Source organism: Pelmatolapia mariae, linkage group LG8, assembly GCF_036321145.2.
Source record: "Pelmatolapia mariae isolate MD_Pm_ZW linkage group LG8, Pm_UMD_F_2, whole genome shotgun sequence".
Classification (NCBI taxonomy): domain Eukaryota; kingdom Metazoa; phylum Chordata; class Actinopteri; order Cichliformes; family Cichlidae; genus Pelmatolapia; species Pelmatolapia mariae.
In genome coordinates, this window is record NC_086234.1 from 10005304 (window position 1) to 10031721 (window position 26418).

Consider the following 26418-nt stretch of genomic DNA (forward strand, 5'->3'; position numbering starts at 1 on the left):
TTAAAAAACACACAAAATCAAACGAAGAAGTCTGTCTGTAGCAACAGGTGCAGCGGTTTGCATGCATGTGCTACAGGGTTTAGTGTGAAGCTCAGTTATGGACAGTGCAGTATTTGCACTTTAGACAAAGATTACACATCCGCCTCATCTCCAAACCAACATCCTTGTTTGAGGATTTGTCCAAGTCCTGTAGCAACGTGCGTTTACACGAGTGCGTTTGTGCAGGGTTTGCAGGTCTAAACCACACGATACTTTTAAACTACTCCATCTAATTACCATGGGAAGAGGCCATGCAACTGCTGAGGTCAGAGGTCACATGGGGTAACTGTAATGAAGAATGACTCAGTGTGTGTGCTTTATCACTGTGGTGAAGCCACCTTAACTCCACAGCTCCATGGTGATGACACCACAGAGACACAGACTCACTAAGATTTGCATTCATTTCCCCAGCGCAGCAACTACCTCAGATAAAATTCACATGCTGTTGCTGAGTAATCAACTATCACCTTACCCAGCTGTTCTTCTATATTGCAGTATAGCGTTCACAGGCATTACAGCATGTTACTATAAAAGGCAGCATTATTGTTCTGCAGTTTTCTAGATGGTCTCTGGCTGGCATTTCTACCAACGCTGACAGATAAATTATATTTACAAACATATGTTATAAACACATAAATGGTTGCCTGAAAAGCAATTAGAACAAAAACTTTATGAACATGCACCATATGACCCTTGGCTTTTGAGTCAAGATACATCATACCTAAGATTTAAGAGGTTTGTTTTGTTTTTTTAAATAAAAAATGGAGATTAAAAAAAAAACCCAAAACAACAGCGGGCATTATCTAGTATGACTTTTGGTTTCTGGAGCTGCAGCCAACACAGAGGCAGAAGAAATACTCCAAACCAGGAAAAAAGTGAAAGGTAACCAGAATTGTTAACTTAGCTCGTCCTCAAGTTCAATAAAAACCTTTCTGAGTAATAACCCAATACTGCAAAGGCTTCTCTCTCAAACCTGCTGGACAGTAGGTGTAAATTTGCAGAAAAATGTGAAATCTTCCGTTTCTACACGCTTGTTTGAACAGTATGTTATGCTACCCGTTCTGTTCCATTTTAACATGACACATCTTTTCAGATTGTTGTAAACTTGGCGCTAGGAAGACAGCATTTTTAACCCGCTTATGCATATTTAGTTAATTGAGGTTTTTATAGAAAGATATTTGCTGCTTTAGATATTACTGTTGCTGCTCTAGAAACTCAGTTTAGTTACTTATGAATATAAACATATCCTATTATATTTAAAGCCAAAGCTAGCCAATAATTTAATATACAAGACGATTAGAAAACCCCCAACCACCTCGGTGCTCTAACCCCAGCACCTACACTCTCCATAAACCTGGGAAAAAATTTGAATTTAAGTGTACAATTTATGTTTGTTTATTGTTCTTAATATCGTCATAATGAAAAGCTGCAGACTTCACATCATGAAAGCCTACTTTCTTTGCTGTATTCAGCTTTATTTTTTTTAACTTGCTGAAGATTTGTTTGTCTGTCCTCCTGCACCGTGCTACAATCTCTTTTCCACAAACCTCCCTGTTGTCTCGCTACAGGTGTAGATTTCCCTCATCTAAGAGAAAGCGAGTGAATAAGGGAGAGACCTGAACCACCTCCTAATTACACCAGTGACGCAGGACAGAGACAGACAGACAGAGAAGGAGGGAGGATTATATGAAACGTCCATTTGCTAGAAGAGGATCACAGCTCCCCTGTGTGTGTCTGTGTGCACGCGCACGCAAGCTTCTGTGTGTGCGTTTGTGTACAGCCGTCTACCCTGGTGCAGTGTCACTGCAGTGCTCACTAATTCATTCAATCTCCTTATTTGTTGGTGCGAGAGTATGTGGTAGAGGAAGACAGGAAAGAGAGGGCTGGAGGGTAATTACTGGCACTTCCTGCTGCTCTCTAATTGGCCATCTGCTTTGCCATGGGGCGGGCCCACAGCCATCTTACATCAGCTGAGAAGGATGGAGAGGACCTGACACACATACGCACACCCCCCTCTTTCTGCCACACAAAGCTGACAATCTGACTGAAGGCTTGAGGATCCAGTTCAATCTGTTTCAGGCAAGTTTACATCCAAAATGTTAGGACGGGAAATACTGACAAAATGACGGAAACCGTGTCAGTACCGGTTACAAAACCTTATTTTAGGGGTTCATTATTTCAGATAAGTTTTTACTAGAGGTGATTCTATGCTGCTTATTTTTCCTAAATTTGTGGTTTAAGAATGAAAATAATATACGATACAATTAAGATGTAAGACTATTTTTCCTGTTCCTTGAAAAGTATGGCAAAACTTGTCCAATAAAGTAGAAATGTTCTCAAACAAAAAGCACAGATCAAGTAAAACACTCTAAAACACATGTACTATTTCAATAAGAGACACACACACACAAAAAAGTAATCATTAAATAAGCCGTGCTACACACACACGCAACATGTTGCCCAATATGTTGCTCAATATGCTGCTTCTGAGAAATTATTTTAAAGCCACTATCAAAAAGAACGAGAAGGGAGACATAACATTGATTCGAATGTCACTGGGATATATATAAAACCAGTTCCCCCAACAAAAGGTTTAAAAAGCTTTTGTCTGATAATACTTACCTACTATGCATGTGAAGTTTTACCTCCATCTCTAATAAGCATGGCATTGTATGATAATAATTAGAGACGCCTGCCACCACACAGCTGAAACAGTCTCCAACCTCTACTGTGTGCACGTGTCAACGTAACATGATTGGGGGGAAAAATGAGCCAATCTGACCATTTACTGCCTCCTTAATTAAAAGCATAAAAGGTACTCAAGGGAGTCTGAACTGTCATTTAATTTCCCTACGTCATTCAGTCAGAAAACATCGCTAATATGCAATCACCAGCCACTTTATTAGTTACACCTTGCTAGTACTGGGTCGGACCTCCTTTTACTTTCAGAACTGCTTTAATTCTTTGTGGCATAGATTTAACGAGGCCCTGGAAACATGCCTCAGACATTTCGTTCCATATTGACACAACACCTGTTGCACTACATCAAATAAGTGCTCTATCAGATTGAGATCAGGTGACTGTGGAGACCTTTCGAATATAGTGAACTCATTGTTTTAAAAAAAAAAAAAGTCAGATGATTTGAGCCTTGTGACATAGTGTACTTTCCTGCTTGGAGGCAGCCATCAGAAGATTGGCACACTGAGGTCATAAAAGGTAGGACATTGTCAGCAGCAATCCTTAGAGAGGCTGTGGTGTTTAGACCAACCATTTAAAATGGTTTAGTACTAAGGGCCCCAAAGTGTGAGAATAGCCCCCTAAACCATTACACCAGCAGCCTAAACCGCTGATATAAGGTAGGAAGGATCCATGCTTTCATGTCGTTTACATCAAACTCTAACCCTACCAGCTGAATGTTGCAGCAGACTCAGACCAGCGAACACTTCTCTAATCTTTTTTTGCCCAATTTTAGAGCGCCAGTGTTAATTGTAGACTCAGTTTCCTGTTCTTAGCTGATATGGAGGGCACTCAGTATGTTCTTCTGCTGCTGTAACTGCTTTAAGCTTCCATGTGTTGTGCATTTAGAGATGCTCTTCTGCATACCATGGTTATAACAACTGTTTATTTGAGTTTATGCGTCTTTCTATCAGCTTGATGCAATCTGGTTATGTTCCTCTGACCTCTGGCATTTTCACACCAGTCTCTGTAAACCCTAGAGATGGTTTTGTGGGAAAATCCCAGTAGATTTCTGAAATGCTCAGACCAGCCTATCTGGAACCACAACAATGCTATGTTCAAACTCGCTTAAATCAGCTTTCTTCCTCATTCTTATGCTCACTTTCAGCAGGTTGTCTACATGTCTAAATGCTTTGGTTTGCTGCCATGTGATTGCCTGATTAGAGATTTGTGCCAATAACTGGTTTAACAGGTATACATATCGTTCTGTAGGAAATTTCAGTGATTTAATACCTTTCATTTTTAAATAAATTTACAGATTGATGAATTTTTTAATATATATTTATGCATCATTTACTTGAAAACCATTTTTCTGCTCAATTTCTGTTAAAAAAAAAAAGAAAGAAGAGAAACATCATGGAACAAAGAGACTTTATGAAAAGTAATTCAGAGTTCTAAGCCTCCTTCAGAGAGAAAACAGATGAATCTGACTGATTTTCTGTTAACAACAACAGTAACAAGTGACTCTGGCAACAGGAGATGAGCCATGAACCAGCGATGAAACTGCTGAGCAATAAGTGCAATTTGTAAAATAGCGCAAAAGAAATCATTTCACTGGAAAAATTATATCGCCCCAGGCCACTAACTGTGGGAGGACAAAATGCTGAGAAGAAAAAATATTAAAGTAGTATTAAAGCAGACCGTTTGTGTCTCTCTCTCAGACACACACACACACACACACACACACACAGTGTTGCTGCAGACAATGCAGCAGCCATCAACCTTCCAGTCACTCCAATCAACAAAATAAAACAGAGCATTCATACTGCGCAGATAGACTCATGCTACGCCAGTACAGATTTAATACTTTGCATCACTTTGTTGCATTTTTCACAATTTACCTCACAGTCTGTCATTTTAATTAATTACACGCACAAATCTTTGGCAGCCAAACAAACCCCTACCCCACTTAGCTAAAGCTGCCAAAATGAAAACCTCCATTTCTTTACAGTGAGAACCAGGTGGGTGTCAGTGCCTACTGCGCATGCTGCTGCCCACCTGCATCCATCCCAAAGGGCCTGTGGACAAAACTATACCACAGCCAACTCCCTACATTTATCTATCCCCCCCGCCAACATCACCCACTTTCTTCCTTCCCGTTTTTTGGTTTCCTTCCTTTCTTCCTGTCTCCCCTTTCCCCCTCCCTCCCCCTCAGATTACTGCAGTGTTTACCAGAGCTTTGGGAGACTTACCCACCAGGCCATGCAAGAGGTCACACTTGCCCTATTGGGCTTTAAAAAAAAAGGACAGACAAAAAAAAAAAAGAAGCCGCACCCAAATCCTACTGGGCAAGATGCCTGCTCACGCACTGGCCGCCTGGTGTGGACGTTGTTGTGTTTGTGTGTAGGTGCATCTTGCGTCAGCACGTCAAGACAGCCTACTGCAATACTTCTATTAGCACTAAATTCTCTAATTCATTCCTTTGTTCAGTCTATTGCATCTCCTCCTCTGTCTCATTTTATCTCCCTCCCCTGGTGTGGAGTGTCACCAAGTTCCTTGCAAGACTACACTGTTGAAAATCTCCTCCTCCTCCTCTCCTGGCCAGCTTTCTTCTCCCCTGGCAAAAACACACATACGCACAGACCTACATTGTACTCCATGCCTCTGCAAAGAGCCAACAGTTTTCTGCTGAGCCTGTACTTTTCCTTGGTGGGACATTAATACTGGTAGCTGCCCTGTGTGGACACTTGATGGCAGGGATAGAACAATAACAGCATTACAACACACTCACACAAAACAGACATGCTCCATTAGTATAACTCCCGCTCTCTCTCAGTCTCCCTTTTCACACAGACACACAAATGCCATCAGACACAGACAACAACAGGGAGGCGCCTAAGGAATCCGTGGGGTCTTAGTGGTTGATGAGATACATTTAGCGTAAGTGGATTAGCCTCAATACAAACCAATCCCCCATTGCAGCAAGACGAGAGAAAGGCAATGAGAGAAAGGCTGGCTGAGAAAGAAAGAAAGGCAAAGGTGTAACAAAAGAGTACAGGAAAGGAGAACAAAGGAAGCTAGGTGTGTGTCAACACCAGAAAGGAATCTGCGGCACTAATTTGGCCCATACAAAACTGAGAAAACCTGAAGTCAGGGGAGGTCTTGAAATGGTGACATAAGCTCCCGTCATCATTGCAACATTACAAGCCACACCATGCATGAGCACGTGGGTGTGAACGTCTGCAGGGAGGCACACAAGTGAAGCAACTAATAAAATTCAGGTGTGGACTGTGCAGCAGCAGCAGCAGCGCCAATCAATTAATTGTACAGCGGCTGTCTGCTCGCACCACAGAGGAGCGATTGAGAGTTATTTAATACCGAGTTTCTAAAGAGCGTTAGAGAAGATTCTGATAAGAACTCCCCACGGACACAACGACCCAATAAAAGATTTCCTCTGCAACTGGAATCATGGGACTTCTGTTTCTGCACAAGTTCCAATAAGCAGGATTTTTCTAGACAATATTGGGATATTTTATAACTTCAATATCTGTGGTAAGCCACAGCAGGAAGTGGTGAAAAAACAAAAACAAATCAGTGACAGAATTGCTTTTCAACAACACTGAATTTATGGGATTTATACAACGATAAGATGAAGTACCTTGATTTGTTAAGCATTAGTGCACTGGATTAGCCACAAGCATGAATTTAAACCTGTTATTTCAACTACAAACTGCTTCTGAATATGGTTTTCCGTGGCATCAGTGCGTACAAATAAAATAAGCTATACTGCTCAATATTTATCACAAACAAAGCAAACGCACATCGGTGTCTGTGTCAGTGAGTGTGGTGTTAGCATACCTCTTGCAGACAGCTTCTTAGTGTTGATGATTTTTGCAGCATATTCCTGTCCTGATGACTTCTTTACACACCTACGCACCACTGAAAAAGCTCCCCTAAGAAGAAAGAACATAAACAACCAAAAATCAGTTCCATTTCAGACGCTGCCTCTCTGGCACACACACACACAGTGTGACATTTGAAGCTGCATCTACATGTGGCAGTGGTTTGTTGTGAATACTAACAATCTCACCCTTTCCCCCCTTCTCTGCCCGTCTCTCTGTCTCACACTCACGGTTTTTTTTATTTTACAGCCATCATATACTACATCATTATAACAGGAGCAGTGAACCTGAAAAGGTGAGACAATCAAGCAAACCAGCAGTCATAACAAGCTTCTCAAGCAGCTATGAATATGAACGACCGAGTACTTTCTCTAATCTCTGATATGCACACAACACAATGCAACCTACTCCCCCCCAAGAGGAAATTCAATTTGCAACAGGCAGTACAGAGACTGGGCTGCGTTTCACACAACAATCGTCAACATTTAATACATTCACACTCACAAATGCACTCAAACATAAAAGGAAGTGCACACTACAAGACGCCTGCCACTCTGAGGAGTTTCATATTGACCTAGATGAATGCTCGCACAGTGGCTCTGGTGATTCTATGAGTCTGAGCAGTTACACAAGATGTAATTACACATGGTTTTCATAGCATCTGGACAACCTGCAGTTTCGGGCCCTCGAGAGTTTCCCTAAAAGAGAAGAAGGGCTCTTTTTGTTTTGTTTTGTTTTTTTTCTAATGCGCTGGATGATATAAGGAGGGCTGCTCCTTTCTGCTGCACACTGCTCCTGGTCTCGATGATTCACCAGTAAATGAGAAGCGACAGGTGACACAAGTACAAGTCCGTGACTTGACATTAATAAGCTATGACGGAGCAAAATTCATTATCAAACAGGTGCAGAAAGATAAGCCGGGGTAAGTGGTCGGTCTGGAGGAAGATCAGGGGCAGTGGAGGGAAGATCTGTAGGTGTGTGCGTGTGTGCCAGTGGACTGGCTATGTAATCAGTGCCATCGATTACTGTCAATTACAAAGGACAGAGTGGAAGTGGCAGCTGAAATTAAGGGCAGTGTATCTTTATACGACCAGCGTCGCCCTGCTGTTGATTTGAGGGATAAAAGCCTTAGCCGGCCAAGAACAGCAGATGCTGTCGCTGCTGCTGGAGCAGAGGAGGTAGCAGTCTGATTTTTCTGCCGTCATCAAAATACCGAGAAAACACGTCATGCCTCTTACACAGTAAACGCCAAATTGCTCTTGTAACCACCCAGAAATCACAGATCGGCTCTGTTACGGAGCCTTAACAGCGATTCATTTATTGATAACATGATGGAGGGGACAGCTGGTGCGCGGAGCTTATAGGTATTACAGTGCAAACATAAAAGCTAAGAGCTTGGACCGAATAACTTCCTCATTAACTGATCCAGGGGTACGTAGCGTTACTCAACACAGTAACACAAATCATCTGCAGCTGCTTGGAGAAGAAGAAAAAAATGAAAAAAGGGAGGGGGGTCGGCCTAGTTAGCTAGCGATCACAGCCTTAGGTCGAGCCCGCACAGAGCTGCCAGCCCCGTGGGCTGGTGAAATGTCACAGGGCTACGTCTCCGGCGTCTCTCGGGGCCCGGCTGACGGGTCAAACAGACCAGAAAACACCGGCTACCAGACGCGGAAAGGCCAGCAGCTGCTCATACACCAACATCTGCGCCTTCTGCTCATCCCTACCAGCGATTAAAAGACGCAACGCTAGTCGGCTAACTCGGCCAGTTTATCAATATCAGCGTGGTAGCTCCCTGGCTAGTAACTGAACGTTAGTGCGCTCTTCCCGTTACTGCGGGAGCAGCTGTTAGCCTATAGCAGTGGTTATTTAGCCTGACTGCACTACGACAATAGCACACGCCTGCTAGCATGCACTGACAGACCACTAAAAGCAGGCAGCAGAATTAAGTCTACAAGCAATTTTGGCTAACTGTCACTGCTAGCTGGCTAACCAGAAATAATATGAGGCGAGGTTGCGGGGGTGGGGGACAAAACGACAAGACAAACACGATCCACACTGTAACGTTGAGGCTGCTTACTTCCCGAGCTCCTCGTATAGCTGGTACTCGTCAGTAAACCGGGTGGAAGTAGCGGTGGTTGCCATGGTTGGAGCCGTGAGAGGGGAGCCCGAGCCTTAGGGTACGACGGCGGCAGCTGCGGCGGCAGGCTCTCGTACGGGGTCCGAGAGGAGGGTAGCCTAGCCTCCAATACTAAAGCACCTTTCTGACAGGCAGGCAAGACTGAAGAGAGGAGAGAGGCGAGCAGAGACGGAAAGGGAGGGGCTGGCTACGAGAGGAGGAGGAGGAGTGATGATGATGGTGGTGTGTGTGTGTGTGTGTATGTGTAGTAAAGAGGTGCAATCCTCGCGAGAATAGGCTCGTGCAGCAATGAGAGCGGGGCCTCCAATTCAATGAAGTCACTGAAAAATGTGGGGAGATGATGGTGAAATGTTCTCTCAGTCATTTAGATTAAATAATTCATCTTTTGTCGGGCAGTGGATCTCACAATGAGATGCTGCTAAAGTGTACAAGAGCCACGTGACGGTCCAGAGAAACGACAGGTTTGGCATCCAAGATCCGTCTCTTCTCATTTCTTTCAAAAAAAAATATTGCAGGCAACAACCCCGGCAGCAGCGTTTTTACTGCACCGGTCGGGATACACCCATCACTAGGTCACACCTCACTGCAGCAGAGTCAGACTGTGACACACACACACACATTCATACACACACAAGGCATAAGTTCACACTCAAGGAATCAATATTGATTAATGCAGGTCTTGCTCTCAACACAGGAGGTCGGCCTTCCTGAACAACTGAATTGACTTTGCATTTGAGGGGAGTGCATGTGCATAAGAGAGATAGGGATGGTTAATGGGAACAGTGTGACTGCTGTATCAGGTTTCCACTGACGAGCATCCACAGTGTGAGGGCTGTTGGCTTGGCGGCGCTAAAAGACGGTGTCACAAAGATCCAGAGTGCCTCTCTAAATGTTTAATGTGGCATGAGTGGGAGGCCATCAGAGGACAGGCAAGGTGGGGCTGGAGAGTTACAGTTAGAGGGCCTCTGCATGTGAGCAGTTCAGCTCGGAGAAGGGACAGCAAACAGCACACAGACACAGTCCTAAGAAAAAGAGAGCGAAATGGTGATTTCACTTGAAAGTCTTTATGCGTGGTTGTCAGCGTGGGAACGCAAAAGCTGAAAACGCTGAAAAGTTCAAATATTACGAGTGGAGCCAGCTGAATCGGCGATGGAGAGCATGAAAAGGAGGCCGGCATTTATGTGCGAGCGTGTGCATGTTTGTGTGTTATGTGGAAGACAAACGAGCACTGCATTGTAGGCTACTGGCCCTATGCTGCCCTCCTTTTCCTACGTGCTAACCCCGTTGCCTCTCCTCCTCTTCCTCCACCTCCTCAGCCTCCACAAAAGTTATATAATGGTGAACTCCTCAGCCTTTGTTATCTCACACCAACCACACACTACGCCTTGCCCGCTTCATGAGAGACAGAGGAGTGAGGAGAGAGAGAGCGAGGAGAAAGTGGGATGATTTCTCATGAAGAAAAGAAACATAATCTGTGATTTTTCATATTTTATTTTCAGATTGTAACAGTCACGCATATGCACACACTGTGCACTTTATGTGCGTGTGTTACCTACAGTGACGCTGACACCGGCTGACTGTGACTTCTCTCTTGGTTTTGCAATGAAAATGGTGCATGAAGGTGGCAGCTATTTATGCTGACATCTCTTATTACTCCCATGCCGCCCTGCAGGGAAAAACAAAGCACTCAATGTCTATGAAATTGCACTCAATCTCAAAGGAAATGCTGAATTATCATCATATTATAACATGTTTCACTATACACATTAAAGGCACTTCAAAGGTTTCCCTTAGTTAATGTATAGCTGCAGAAATGTATTTAGTAGTTCTTTGTTAAAAGCCCCAGTTGAGGTTCTGCGGTAGTCAGAGCCAAAATATCATATTTCTGTTTGTAGCAGACTCTCATTGCTAACTGAAGCTGTGTTTATACCCAGAAAAGACTAACTGTGTAATCAAAGCTTGAGTAGCTGCGATACATTTAGGAATGAATTTTCCTCTGTTGTGACTAATGAGGGTGAATATGCCATCTGTTACATCATCACAACTGAGAGGGTGGATGTGGCCAGAAGCTGAGTCATGACACTCCCATTCTCCACTGCTTTTGGAGAAATAATCCGACTGGGGGAAGTGAATGAGTAACACTCTTCCTTCCTTCAGCAGATACTGTCGTGATGCCCGCGAGCAATAAGCTACCGACCCCCAACCGCTCAGCAAATCTGTCGTTGATGGTCGTGGCTGGGCTGTGCAGCGCCTGGGTGTCAGTGTGAGAAGCTGCATGGGCGAAAAGCAGGGTGTTGCTGATGAAACGCCAGTGTGCTCTGTCAGCTCGGACAGGATAAATAAATAATGGTAAGTTTGTGAAGATCACAGCAAAAATCAGGGGCGACATGTACTCGGCTCCTGTTCTTGATGATTACAGAGTTTAGTCATTCTGTGTTTCCTCCATTTCAGGGAGCGCTGCTAGAAATTCAAGCTCTGCTGACTCAGCCTGGGATTACTTCATGTGGACTATTTCACTACCTATTGAAAAGTTGAGCCATGAGCTGCAGTATCGGTCGGATGTTTACACACACTCATCACAGGCATGAATGTCATGGTAATTTGGGGCTTTTAATGGTTTCTTGGAACTGCTCTTTTTACAGAGTGGAATGATTGTACAACATACATCTGTAGTGCAAAAGGTTGAATTTATTTTGCATTTTCTCCACACAGTACCAAAAGTATACATACAGGTTCAGATTTATACATACACTCACATAAGCCTAAGTGGTGCTGACAGTTTTACAGTGTCTTCTAACTTAACAAGGCCAAGGCCTCTTAATTCCTACCACAACTGGTAGTTTCTCTTTGCCAGTATAAAAAGTATTTGTTTGACAGCTCTCTTTGGATTGACCAATACTCAGAATGATGGGGAAGTCCAAGGAACTCAGAATAACTATAGATTTACACAAGCTGGGAAGGTCTGTTCTAAACAACTGCGGATTCCAACATCAGTTCAGTTATGTACAATTGCAGCTGTACATACAATTGGGGTGGCTGTAGCTCAGGAGGTACAGAAGGTCATCTACTGATCTGCATTTTGGTGGTTGGATCTTGCTGCTCCAGTCTGCATGCCAAATATCCTTGGGCAAGACACTAACCTCAAACTGCTCTCAGATGCATTCATTGGAGTATGAGTGTGTGCAAATGTTAGATAGAACGCACTTACGTAGAAAAAAAGCATAGAAAAACCATAGCTTGTACAAATGGGTGAATAAGGCAAGCTGACCTTTTCAGCTTGGAGTGCTCAGGTAGAGTAGAAAAGCGCTATACAAGAAATTTACAGTTATGTAAGTAGAAGTGATTTGGATGTACCACCACTTTGCCAGAGATCTGGAAGAAGACTCAAACTGTTACCCTCAGATAAAAGGAAATTGGCTAGGATGTTCAGGAACCGCCAAGGCTTAAGCCTGCCATGAACTGAAAACTGCTTGAAGAACAGCATCACTGTCCACAGTGAAACAAGTCTCATCACCGGGGACTGAGAGGTGCCGACCAAGAAAGAAGCCCCTGGTCCAGAATTGACATCTTCAAGCTGGTCTGATAAGACAAAGATTGAGCTATTTGGCCGCAATGACAAGACATATGTTTGGAGGAGTAACGGGGAAGCCTTTAAACCTAAGAACACTGCACAAACTGTCAAGCATGGCATGCTCTGGGGCTGTTTTGCTGCTAGTGCTACTGGTATGTTGCACAAAATGGATGGAATAATAAAGAAGGAGGACTACCTCTAAATTCTTTAACTTCACCTCAAATCAACAGCTAGACAGTTGAAACAAGGGAACAGTTTTGTGTTCCAACAGGACAATGATCCCAAACACACATGAGACCTGGCTTTTGAATGGATAAAGGAGGCTAACAATGAGCTTCTGAAGTGGACTTCCCAAAACCCTATTGAAAATTTGTGGACTACACTTAAAATTGGTTTTCATTCCAGGAAACCAATACATTTAAAGAACTACACCAATTCTGCTGAGACGAGTGGTTGAATTCTAATTAGAATTATTCCACAAGCTTGTTTATGGCTACCTCTGCTCTGGTTGAGGTGCAACTTGCTAAGGGACATTAACCCAAATATTAGAGTAATGATAGAAAATCCAAAATAGCCATATTATACAGTATTTATACTCCATTTTTTTAAATAATTTTATTTTCTGCATGGTCAGTATTTTCATTGTTACCTCCCTCACACTTTTATTTAAACATAAATCTGGATTGGTTACAAAAGTTATTCATTTGTAAATGTCGACAAAGTTGATAAGATTAAAGGTGATAAAACAGAAGAAGATACTGGATGTAACCCCATTGTGCAGCCCAAAGATAAATAGACATTGTGACATCACCTGCTGGTTTTGGACTTTGTATTTTGAAGCCTCGATTTTGTGGAGCCAGAAGTGATGAAATCTGGATGAGAGGCAGGAATGCTAAGTTATTGGGTAATGCCTGCAAGCTTTTACATATGTACATATCTGCTAATTAGTCCCAAGTAACATGCAAGTATACTCACCAGCTTTGTAGATGTTAAGCACCCCACAGCATTCTGTATTACTTGCCAGATAACTCCATTAAAAATGCTCCAAAAATACGCAAATACCACAAACACTGTGGAACGGTCCAGTTCACTGACTCTAATTAACTAAGCTTTTCAAGTGTAACTCAAGGATAAGTTATACAAACATTACCCGCTGTGCAGTTATTATGAAAAGGGAACACTAACCATACAGGCTCAAACCATTTTTTTATTCCACTCTGTTAACAGGCTTTTTAAATGCAGTGTATCTGGACATCTTAACATGGGAATCTATGGGAATTAACTCACATTTAGAGCCCTCAAGTGGCCATCGGTGGAAGTGCTGTTTGTGTGTTCGGCATAGCTCCTTAACAGCTCCTTAACAGACCATTAGGTTGTTTTCCACTTCAGGGAAAAGGATCTAATGGTCATTTTGTGTGGCCTGCAACTTCATGTGTGTTCCCACGATGGTACACTGTCCTTTAGGACTGTGTGTGTGTGTACGTGTGTACAGATCATCATAGAGTAGTACCTTTAATATTGAGAGAGAAGAGAAAATGGAGACAGCTGAGATAAGCCTGGAGTCTATGTTTTTAGACTAGATTCCCATGTTAAGATGTCCAGGGGAGCACAAAAGAGAAATGTTTTTAAATCTCTCCTGTGTGTTAAAGCAGCTGCCGCTACATTAGCAGGCTAATTTGAATAACCTTTGCGTGTCTTCATCGTAGCGGAAACACAGACAAACAATGATCTGAAGGGATATTTAAGTGCTGCGAAAAGGGTTCCTGAGGGAAAAGGTTCCAGGTACTTTAGATGGAAAAATAACTACTGGTTGTCCTAGAAAGTTTATTCTCGTCTTCTGGATGTTGAATTTTTTAGTGCAATGTTTTCAGATGATAGAGAATGCATAAAGACTGTAGGTTGTGAGAGGTGGGCACATTTTATTTTATGGTAGCCAAGCCCATTATTTGGTTCTGCTCCTGTACATTTAAGCAGAGAGCCAAAAATTTTCAAGTCAACTGCTTTGAGATACAGGGCACTGAAACAGTGTCCTTCTCACACTGTACTTCCAGTGTAAATTATAGGGGAAGGAAAAGAATAATGCAAAAACACATTGAAAACTTTGATTTTTAATTCCTGCTTTAGGTGGTCTTCCTCAAGCTCTGCTTAGAAACACTGTGGACAAACAAAGAGGGACAGTATTTGAAGATTGAGATATCAACTCAGATAAACATTGCACATGTATTTTATATATATATATATATACACACAGCAGCTCCTGACAGCAAAATACTTGCGAGTAGATGAGTAGCCTACAGTTTTTGCATTTTAAGATCATCAAAAAAAATGTAAACTTAGACAAAGTTAGCATGAGTAAACACAAAATGCATTTTTTTAAAAATATGATGTCATTTGTGATCAGAAACAAGCAATCCAAACCATCCTGGCTGAACAAAGGAGAGACGGTTGCTGACCAAAAAAGAAAACCAAAATAATACTAGCTTAAAACTCCTAATCAGTAATTGTGATTTCAAGTGTTTCTGGGCAGTTGGCTGTCCTATTAGATAAGCTGAAAGTAAAAAAAAAAGAAAGAAAAAAAAAGACATGGTCAAAAAGTCAGTTTTGCTTAGGATAGTTGTTAATGGAGTGACCTGGAAGTATCTGTCAAGTGGCCATAACAAGAGTTGTTTAAACTCTCTAAATACTGAGGAAAGGTACTCCAGTACTTTATTTATCACCTACTTTAGCAGGGCATAGTCTGCACACAAAGAGGAAGAAAACAGTTACAATGGATCCTCTTCTAGCAAAAAGAAGACAGAAAATAAGATTAGTTTCATTATATAGGCTATATATATTCCTTGTTCTTTAAAAAACAGCTTTTGATAATGATAATGATAAGGAGAAAATTATAATTTTTCTCTGGGGGTTCTTGTTTCTTTGGCCTGCATGAAACAACACGGTAAGAACACTTTAGAGTGAGGCAAGATGCACATTTTGTAGTCTACCTTCAGAACATTGTATGTAAACGCAGCAAACACCTACCATCACATTGTTAAAGTGTCAAATGTAAGTGTAAATATGTCTTTATCAGTTCTCCTTCACACCTTTCTTTGACCACATGACGTCTTCCATCGAGGGCTGGGAAATGTGGTTATGAAAAGAATGTAGGAGGTACATTTTTGACAAGTCAACTGCACCCCGGATTTTTTGTAAATTAGCAGAAGTTGGCCCCAAAAGAGGTTCTGTAGGGTCTTGACCTCACTATATATAAAATGATCTAAGATGAAAACTGAATCAGTTTAAGCTTGTGTTCTACATGCTTTTAAACCAACAGTACACAACTTGGCCTTTACTTCCATCTTGTGTTTAACAGAGAAAACTGCAGCATGAAGGAGGGGAATAAAAAGATCTGAGAAATGCAGCTTTTCACAGCACTGGTGACTTACTGTACACCACACTAGTTAAACACACACGCACAAGCATGCCTGAGAGAAAGACAATCCAAAATAAATTCAAGCTTGTGTCCCCAGCTCTTGTTTTTTTCTTTTTACTTTTTTTAAGTCATTAAAGATGAATGCTGGACAATCAGTTCAGGCATCAATGACGAGTGTTTGTAAACGTGACCACAACTTTATATTGTTCTAAACTTTCAAGAACTGCCTTGAAAATAAGCAAACAACAAAACAGTACATTTGCAGCCATAGATCTTATACAGTCGATGTCATTTATCTACTTATTTTCTGCACTGTCAGTGCATTCTTTGTTCATATGTAAATGTCAACAAAGCTGATAAGATTAAAGTTGAAAAAAACAGAAGAAGATACTGGATGTAAACCCATTGCAACCCCTCTGTGACATCACCTGCTGGTTTTGGACTTTGTATTTTAAAGCCTCAGAAGTGACGGGATTTAGACTACAGGGTGATATGATATTAGCTACTGCCTTTTTGTTTGTTTAGTTGCAACTAGTTGTAACTAATTGTCTCGCCAAGCGACACTAGTTACAAATAAACTGTATCATTCAAAACACTTATGCCATTTAGTTCATTTTCAGCAAAACTAGACCAACCTCAGTTTCAACAAAGACATAAATGAAGAGTCACACATCAACACTCATGAAGAGTCGTGTGATGAAGACACAGAGTGGTAAAAACATCAACTTGCTTATGTATTTTTACTGCACATGTGATGCTGCAGTGTGGCCATAGCATCTGTAAAGACAGTGCACGGGGTAAAGTGTAGAGAATGCCCGCCTCTGGGATGTCAATCAGTCCCAAGCCTCTGATTAATTTTGTTCCGAACGTCTTGAATAAATGCTACAGAAAGAGGTGCTCCATCCATCAGAGTCATAATAGGTCAAGAAACTTTATTTGCTTAATGCCAAATGCTGAATGTTAAACTATGTTACATTTACTCTAGCAGATAAAAATACTTGGAGTTTGTTTTTCATACTGTTGCTTATAAAGCTAAAAAGGATCCTCTGAGTTTTCATTTAGATCCGTGAAGGTTTTAGGTTCATTGACTTTAATGCAAACCATTGCGCTCGTTTGCGGGTTCATATATTTTTTAAAAGAAAGAAAACAGAAAAAAAACACCCCCCAAAAATCTTTTACTGGGTTTTAGTGCAGACTTTAGTTCATCCCCCGTTTGGAACAAGCTATTTTAGCATCTCTTTTCAGTCAGTTTCCTTTTTATATTTCTGTGTTCACACCCAGACCTGTGTGTTTGTGGTGACTGTATTAGGGATATCTGGTCTTAGTGAAGTCACTGAATAGAAAAGATGTAGGGAACAGAGCTTTTAGAGCAGTATTAAGCATGAACCTTTGCTGCATGCACGCATACACACATACACACATACACACTGTCAACGTTCCCTCCAATTGCGCACTGCTGGCACTGTCTCTGCGCACAGAAAATTTGTGTTGCGCACAAAAAAAAAATCTAACCTGAATTGAAATGAAAATAAATACGTTAACAATTCTGTTTTGCAGTGTTAGTCAGTAAGTGACTGGCTGCTCCCGTATGGGATTAGAAGATGACACCTTATCCCATAGTCCAGCCAATGATGGATTCACATTCATATATACGCAGCTAATCAACGTCGTTAACAGGCTATGACAGCGTCCTTATGTGCCGACACCGGTGTTTTGGCTAGCAAAGAGGCGTGGCTGATGTGGAGTGAAGCCACGTTAATGACAACGTGTACAACCTTTGGAGATGTGAGCAGGACAGACGGAACAATTGACGAGCCTTTCCTATTGGTGGAAAAATGTACCATGTCGACCAATCAAAAAATGATATGGCAACATGGGATTTAGTTGTTTAGGAAGGGGGAAGTTTTAGGAGTGACGGTGGTGTTTTGAGATGTAAGAGATTTGCGACGTTTAGCGCAAATCTTGTGTAGTTAGTGTGTAGTGTAGTCAATAGTTTTGTTGTGTGTGTCAGAACAATGAGGCGACTGCTGAATGTTACAGGTGTTACAGGAGTGATACATCTCCTGTTGTCAGGCCTGCAGGTATCAGGCTGTTGTTCTCCTTTATCTCATAGTGGACAGAAATTATGTTTTGGAGTGGCACAAATAATTTGTGTGGCATCAAATTTGATGCAGAACAGCTGATTGTTCTGTAAATAGTTTGAAATGTTAATTTAAAAAAACGCTTTGGCTGCATTTTTAGGTAAACAGCTGCAAAAACCTTTGTTTGCAAAACTCAGTTACTTTTTTGAAGAAGTAACTATATAATTAAATTGCCCAACATTATATACTGTATTTTGCAGACAGAGAGTTACAGGACTTTCTCCCAGACCACAGACTCATACTCATAATACAAGTCAGAGCTTTATAAAAAAAGAAGAAGAAGAAGAAGAAGAAGAAGAAGAAAGTCGTGTTTTCAAAACTGGAGTTTAAGTTATTTTTACTTCCAATAGTGTTAACATACTACACAGGTCATGAACAAGATTTTTTTTTAAATTTTCATTGTAAGTGGGTTAAAGCAGTTAATTAAAAGTAATCTAACATAAATGTAAATGCTGTAATTTTATTATTTTAATAAACCATGTAACTTGGATGGATTCGATGCTGGCGTGACCACAGTGCACACGTCTAATGTTGCTCACAGTGGTCCAAGGGACCGCTCAGGGAGTTTGTGTGTTCGCTCAGACACATGAAAAATTAGAGGGAACATTGGACATTGTGTGTGTGAGTTTGTGTGTTCATCTGGATCACCTTCCTTCTCTTTACCACACTTAGAAATAACATCCAGATGTCTTCACTGTAGATCTGGTGAGGTTTAGATGAACTGAGGGAACACAGAAGGGAACTAACAAACCTAAAGTAAACTAAAACTAAAGTAAAAACAAAAGGCACAAATAAAAGGACAAGAAGCAATAGAAATCATCTTAGGATAACTCATACACACAAGAAAATACAAAGTAACACTGCTAACAGAAAACTATAAATAATACAGAACTCCAACATGAATTGCTTCTCAACACCAGAAAGAATCACAATGTGCAGAAAAATTCAAACCCAAGGGTCAAAGACGCAAACACACACAGTACACTGTGCAGTCCAGAAGCCCCACTTTCTGTTTCCACCCAGGGAGGAAATAAACGTATAAAAAAATACCATCTTGCAGACAGCTGCTGGCATTTGTGGCTCAGTAGGCAGACAGTAGGCAAGTATTGCTTCTGTGGGTGTGTACGTGTGTGTGTAAATAGGTCATTACAAAGACCTGCAGCTCTGATACTTAAAGAATGTGAACAAGACAGAGACAGTGAAAATGTAACCTGTTCGCTATGTATTGTCAAACAGAGAGCACAAAAGAGATATTTTTATAAAGACCTGTGTGAAAACATCTGTCTGAATAATCTTTGAAGGTTTGCACTGCAGTGGAAACACAGACAAACACAGATGTGCAGAAAACTTGAAGAAACACGGAAGTATTTGTTCAGGAGGGTGGACGATCAGATCTGCAGAGCAAAAAACTAGAAGCTACTTGGAACAAGGACAGAGAACAAAGGTGAGCGGAAAATTATGAATGATTATAACAGTGTTTTATGTTTTTACATGGATTCAACTTAGTCTGTTCTTTTCACTGTAAGTCATCTGTTGGGGTGCGTTTTGTTCAGCAGGAGTAGACGAGATCTAAATGATGCCAAATACAGCTGTGGCCAAGAAATGTCGCTCCCTAATGATTAAAAACTATAAACCAGTGCAAAAATTACAATTATAGATAATAAATAACTAAATATAATCCCAAATCACACATTACAAATACTTAGCGTTGGTTTGTGAATTTTTGTCGCTCCCTAAATTGGCGCACAAATCATCAAAGCTCTCTGAACGTGGTCTTTAGTCTAAAGTTACTGAAAACCATCAAGTTTTCACATTTCAGGCCACTTTGTGAAACTCTGTGGGAGAACAAGTTTATTTCCTTCTATCAAAATATTTATCAGATAGCGTGAAGGTGATATAACCTTTTTTATTTTGATCCGAAAGGGAATATTGCACACTTTTTTTCACGATTTCAAAGACCAGTCTTATTATTAAGACCGGGGTTATTATTCTAATGGTCACTTAGCCTTTAAACAGTATAAATTTGCCATAGGTAGTAGAAATAAAAGTAAAGAGGATGAATAAAATGTTTGTGCTCCGAACTAGCGTGTTAGCAAATGAGGAAGTGTTCCAGTTGTTGGGAAGTTTTTCAGTTTTAAAAAAACTGAGACTTGTTCTGTTTGATTTTTTTTTTTTTTTGCTTGAGGTTAAATTTTACTGCAGGCATGTTCAGGCAGCTCCTCCACACACAAAGACAGGGAAGCACGAGAGGCAAAGATGAGGTATAACTCAAAGCAAATGGATGTTTTACCTGCAGAGAGAGAAAATGGGTCCCAATGGATTTTGTTTTCAGTGCTTCACAGCTCTGCTGTCCACAGGTTGCTGACAGAACCAACTAAAGTTGGAATCACATCTAACTGACAATTTAATTTTTGTTTAGCTTTAGAGTGGCCTCTGTTTTTATTAGGGTGAGGGTGTTTTTTCTTTTTTCTTTTTTTTTTTGCTTGTTTACTTTGTTCTATTCATTTCTGACATAAGAATAAGCTCCAGAAGTTAATAATTTCAAAGTTGCACCAAATTGATAATATTTAACACAAACATGTCCATAACGTTTAAAGTAATCCTTCTTACAAATGACCTAAACTAATCGCAGAATTCTAACTTAAATCTCAGAATTCTGAGAAAAAATAATTCTGAGAAAAAATAATTCTGAGAAAAACGTCAGAATTCTGAATTTAATCTCAAAATTCTGAGAAAAAAAGTCAAAATTCTGGAAAACAAGAAGAAAAAAGAAGAAGAAGAAAAAAGAAGAAGAAAAAAAGTGGCCCTGATCCTCTTCCGTAGGAAATAGCTTCCATGTCTGAAAAATAAAGCAGGCACTGAAATGCATTAAATCTGCTTGGCCAGCAGAGGGTGACTCCTCTGGCTGCAAGACCTTCCAGTTGTATATTTGGCTCCATTCCTTGGCAAACTAGCTCAGCAAAAACTTTGATGACAACTTCATGGGCTGTCAGTATCAGACAAAACAGTTTTTTATCTGTTACATGGTTTTAATGTTTAGATTTGTTATTTTGTTCCACAAATTACTTCTAACATCTTCTTTCTCATCTTTCATCATCAATCCACAGGCCTGAAGACCCTTATCAGCTGATTGTGAAGTTCCACATAAGTCTTGCTGACAGTTAACAATGACTACTCTAGCACAAGTTAAAAAACTGCTGAAGGATTACCTGGATGAGCTAAATGAAACCGAGCTAAAATCCTTTCAGTGGTACTTGGCTTTGAATGAGACAAAGGGATGCCATACTATCAAGACATCTCATCTGGAGAATGCTACCAGAGAGAAAACTGTGGACAAGCTGGTCCAGGTTTATGGGGAAGATGATGCTGTGAAGGTGGCAATTGACAATTTCAGTAGCATTAAGCGCAACGACCTGGCAAAAAAGTTAACTAAAGGTAAAATGCCATGGTGGTGTTGTCACATCATGCAAACATTGAATATCTGTTCATTTGTATCTTCTTGTCTTGTTCATTATCTCTCCCAACGCGTAACATACCCTCGATTTGTCACATCAATAGGCATCTCATAGTAACACAAAAGGTAACTTTCCACGTTCTTATGAAATGCTCAGTCAATCGAATAGAACGCTGCAAAGCGGCTTTCTATTCCAGCCCTAACCCTAATCTTAACCCTACCCTTAACCATAACCTTAATCATAATTTTAACCATGCCTAACCCTATCCCTAATCTTGACCCTATCCCTCCTAACCATAATGTTGTTAGGTTGATTTTCATGTCACACGTAAAAGATTTTTTAAAGATTCATTCCAACCCACTCTCATGTGTCCGAAGGCGTAACTGTGATGGGTTACGCCGTCACAGACCACTGACAACCAACATGAGTGCAGGCACGCACAACCACAATTAGATTCCACACTCTTCACGCTGTGTTATTGTGGCTACGTGTCATTAAGCCAACAGGTCAGATAAACTGGAAGGGGTAACATCTAATTCAGATATCCTGAACACAAAGGAACCACAGAGACTATGTTGACCTCACAGTCATTTTATTATTTACAGACCTGGGGCATGCACAACAAACACTCAAACAGCTCTCCACATCTTTTGCCCTCTGGTGGACAAATCCCTGCCCACCCCCCGTTACATCATAACATTCCTCCCCCCTTAAACCAGTCTGTGGTGGCAGCTGATGTAGCTGATGCCATTGGGTACACATCTAACCATTTGGAGTGGGCATCCACTATTACTAGGAAGATTTTACCCAAAAATGGGCCAGCATAATCTATATGTATTCTTCTTCATGGCTTCTCTGGCCACTCCCAGAGGTGTAGCAGTGCCTCTTGAGGCCTGTGTCTATGTTCTTGACATGTACTGCAGGACCTCACCTTGTCTTCAATGTCAGTCTCCATATGCGGCCACCACATGTAGCTTCTGGCCAGGCCCTTCATGCAGCTCATTACCGGGTGTGACTGATGTAGCTGTTCCAACAGGGGGCGTCGACCTCATTCTGATATCACCACCCTAGCCCCCCACAGCACACACCCATCCTGCACACTTAGCTCCTGTTGTCTCTTTCTGTAGGGCATAAAATCAGGATGCTGCGTAGTGGGCCATCCACCTAGAACATACTCACACACTCGGGAGAGTACGGGATCTTTGGTTGTCCACCTTTGTAGCTGCTCAGATGTCATAACGCCCTGGTCCTGATCCACCATTAACACCTGTTCCTCTGCTGCCAGGGCTTTAGGGGGGTTTGTCTGGAAGAGGAAGACGACTCAGTCCAGCATCATTACTGTTGTTCTTGTCCTCTCTGTATTTAATGACATACTTAACATACGCTTAACAATACTGCCTATCGCATGATCCTCCGTGACGCCATCAGAGGGACGCCCTTCATCTCATGAAAAAAACTTATCAATGGCTTGTGATCCATGATAATCATATACATCCTGCCACACAAGTACTTATGAAAATACTGTACACCTGTCACGGTTAACGTTGGCCAACTGTGCGGATGTGGGGAAACGAGGACCCAAATGCTGGACTCTTTGATTTGTCTCCGCTCCTCAGTGTTTGAGCACCCCGTGCTCGCTGCCCTCTCATCTCCACACTCTCTTAGGGAATAACAAAGAGGCAGCCATCAGACACACCACAATGCAGCAGACTAAACGTGCTAACTGGCCAAGAGACTAACGTGAAGTCACGCAACGATCCAGTGGATCATTGCGTGACTTCACAGAAGCTTGTGCAGTGGGGCCAACAGCATGGACAAGTTTGGCAAGAACTTATCATAGAACTTCAACTACCCCAAATAAGCTTTGAGCTCTGTCGCTGATTTTAGGGGTGGCACCTCCTGCACTGCTTTCACTTTTGCCGGCACTAGACATAATGTGGTCTTATCCACCCAATGTCCTAAAAATGTCACTTCCTTCTCCATGAACTGACATTTGCTCCTTTTTAAATGCAGACCCGCCTCCTCTAAGTGCTGCAGTACTCCATCCAGTGTCTGAAGATGTTTTTGGTCATTTTTTCCCATCAGAATGACGTCATCCAGATACACTGCGACATTAGTCAGACCTTGGAACACACTCTCCATGGTGCACTGAAAAATGGCAGGACTTGAACTCAAGTTAACCTGTTGTATGTAAATAATCTCTTGTGTGTGTTCACCTTGAAATTCTAGATTCCTCATCAAATACAACCTGTTGATGGGCATGACTCATATCTAACTTGGTGTATTTTTCCCCTCCTGCTAGCCCTGCTATCATGTCCTCCATTCTTGGAATGGGGTATTGTTTTACAAGTGACACCTTGTTAACAGTCAGTTTGTAGTCACCACAAATCCTGTCACTGGAGTCTGGCTTTAGTATTGGTACAATGGGTGCTGCCCAATCAGAGAATTTCACTGGCTGGATAAATTTCTCCTCCAACAGTGTCTCCACTTCTTGCTACACTTTCTTTTTCATAGCAAACGGAACTGATTGTGGCTTATATAAGCAAGGTTTAGAATCACTGGCTACATGTATCTTTGCTGCGAACCCCTTTAGCGTTCCTAGCTCATCCTTAAACACTGTTGCATGTCTGGCCAGTATCTGCTGCAGCATCTTCTCTGCCTTCTATCTTATGTACAGGATGCCACTCTAGTTGGAGGACCTTAATCCATCCACGACCCATCAAAGTAGTTCTAGCCCCTTTAACCACCACCATCCAGTGTTTTTTCTTACTGTCTCTGAATTCCACCTTCACTTTGGCTGCTCGTGGCCTTTGGCTACCTTGTGGCCTCCACACGTTCTCAGTTTGATTCCACACTTGCTTACTTTGGGTGCATTACTGCCTTTAAAAGGTTTTTTAAATGTCTCCTTTGACATGATAGTGAAGCCACAGCCCGTGTCTGCTTCAAAAATCACATTCTGTCCATTTACTTTTAGTTCCTTTCTGATGGGTTCCTCCCTCGGAATACTAATCTCCTCATGCATATTGTACATAGTCACACTACTTGCCTTTATGTGCATTTCAGCTTCTTTCTCCTAACTCTCCCCATTCTCCTCTTCTAAGATATATGCTTGTTGCGACAGAGAAGTAATCCAAAATCTCACAATATTCTTCCCAGGATTGCAACTCGCTGTCAAACAGCACCACCAGGCCCACGGTGGTAGCCATCATTCCTCACCCAGAGTTATACTTTTGTTGGGGGTTTTCTGTTATTACAAGACACTGTAGGTTTCCGGAAAGTAGTCATAAATACATTTGTGATTATCATAGAAAATATGGCTGGAAATGAGCAGAGAAAAGTATTGTTTTGTGAAGAAAATTGCCTTGATTGATAATTATTATGCCAACTGGGATGGGCAGTGGAGTATAAAGGAAGGCTATCAGGGCCTACTGGAGAGTGTTAGATGGTTACGGTGAGGGTAACATATAGGGTGGTTCAGCCACTTGAGCTTTGCAAATAGACTACTTTTTTTGTTTTTCATTGAGTTACTTTTATTTATTTTTTAAATTCTTTCTGTAATTAGTTCTTTGTGCACTAGGGATAATAAAGTACACACTCCGAACCCTTCCTGACTATGCCTATATTTGTTCGGGACAAGTTTCTGAGAGGACCCCTGCGACAGTAACATGCTGACGATTTGTCACAGTCGTCGGTATGTTACGCGTTGGGATGAGAACCTGTTCATAGACATCATCAAAGATGGATGTAGCTTCTGGGGCAGAAAAATTAAGCCAATGGTTAAATGCCTTAATCCTGCATTTCATGTAAAGGCCACCAGATGGCGGCAAAAAACCTCCAGATCTGCACAAGTCTCTCTGTAAACCCTTTGCTCCTGAGTTCAAGGTCTCTGTCACTTATATTCGGTCATACTGAATAAAAATGGTCTGTTTTGTAAATTTTGGTTATTTTGTGCTATTAAAAATGTGAAATTTCTTTGGTATTCTCACTCGTTGGCTAAGAACTCATCAATACTGCATCCATCTTTTATAGTGTCTACAGCTTTGGTTTAAATAGCAGTAACAGAGATGCCACACCCTTTTCACTGAATTAAATAAACAATAACATTTGTATATATTTCATTTTAAGCAACTTCCAGAAAGGACAAGCCAAATGATGAAGAGGCAAGTGGTGAATATTCAATTGATGAGGAATCACAAGATGAAGAGTGGAATGATGAAGAGGAAGAGGATGAAGAGTGGAATGAAGAAGAAGACGAGGATGAAGAGCGGAATGAAGAAGAGGACGAGGATGAAGAGTGGAATGATGAAGAGACAAGAGATGAAGAGGGGAATGAAGAAGAGGACGAAGATGAAGAATGGAATGATGAAGAGGACGAGGATAAGGAATTGAATGATGAAGAGTCAAGAGATGAAGAGTGGAGTGATGAAGAGCCAGTGGTCAAAAAGAAAAGAAGAGTCGATTGATTGAAACCTGAATGATGCGCTAGAGGTGGGAAAAAATCTAGGAAATGTCGAGTCATTAGCAAGTCGTCTACAACCCTGAACCTCCAATTATTTTTGAAACTGTCTTTTCATAGTGGATCAACTGACCACCCGAAAATACAGTTTTCTTATTTCTGTCTGTTTGTAATTTTTTTGTAATTTGCAGATGTTACTTGGTTTAACATGCTTGAGTCACTTGTAAGAATTGCCACTGCCACAATTGTAACAAATTCAGATTTCTTTGTTTTAAAATGTTACACGGTACAAAAACTCAAAAAGTGTGAAGTCTGCCAAAGAGTAATTTAATTATAGAAAAAATAAAGTAAAATATGTTGTAGACGTTTCTGTTAAGCTTACTTTTAACACACACATAATGATCGCACAAGTAGAGGACAAGAAATCCCACTTCCTGTTTTCACACAGGAAGGATAGACGCTGCTGATGTATGGTAAGACTATTCTGCTTATGCACAAAGATCACAGTTTATTGAATCAAATACCATCAAGATCATGGTTGCAAATATTAGTGTTATGAATAGTTTGTTTAACAGATTTTAACTTTTGTTTTTAGCCTGTCTTGTTTGGCAGCTTTAGCTTTTAAGCTA

The 26418-nt window shown here is 41.3% G+C and overlaps 1 protein-coding gene across 12 annotated transcripts in view; it reads right to left on the reverse strand.

The window, feature by feature from the left end:
- Nucleotides 1-8934, reverse strand: part of LOC134633748 (calcium/calmodulin-dependent protein kinase type II subunit gamma-like) — a 41070-nt gene extending 32136 nt beyond the window's left edge. For 5 of the 12 annotated variants that reach the window (XM_063482761.1, XM_063482757.1, XM_063482759.1 and 2 more), the window contains exons 1-2: nt 8695-8932; nt 6574-6668 (exon numbers count right to left, since the gene is read on the reverse strand). In XM_063482761.1, coding sequence (XP_063338831.1) covers nt 6574-6668; nt 8695-8759 — 160 coding nt within the window. In that variant the 5' untranslated portion in view covers nt 8760-8932. Of the gene's footprint in view, nt 1-6573; nt 6669-8694 lie in introns of all 12 variants that reach the window. The other 7 variants (XM_063482766.1, XM_063482764.1, XM_063482758.1 and 4 more) reach the window with 3 other exon arrangements.
- Nucleotides 8935-26418: the final 17484 nt, after the last annotated feature.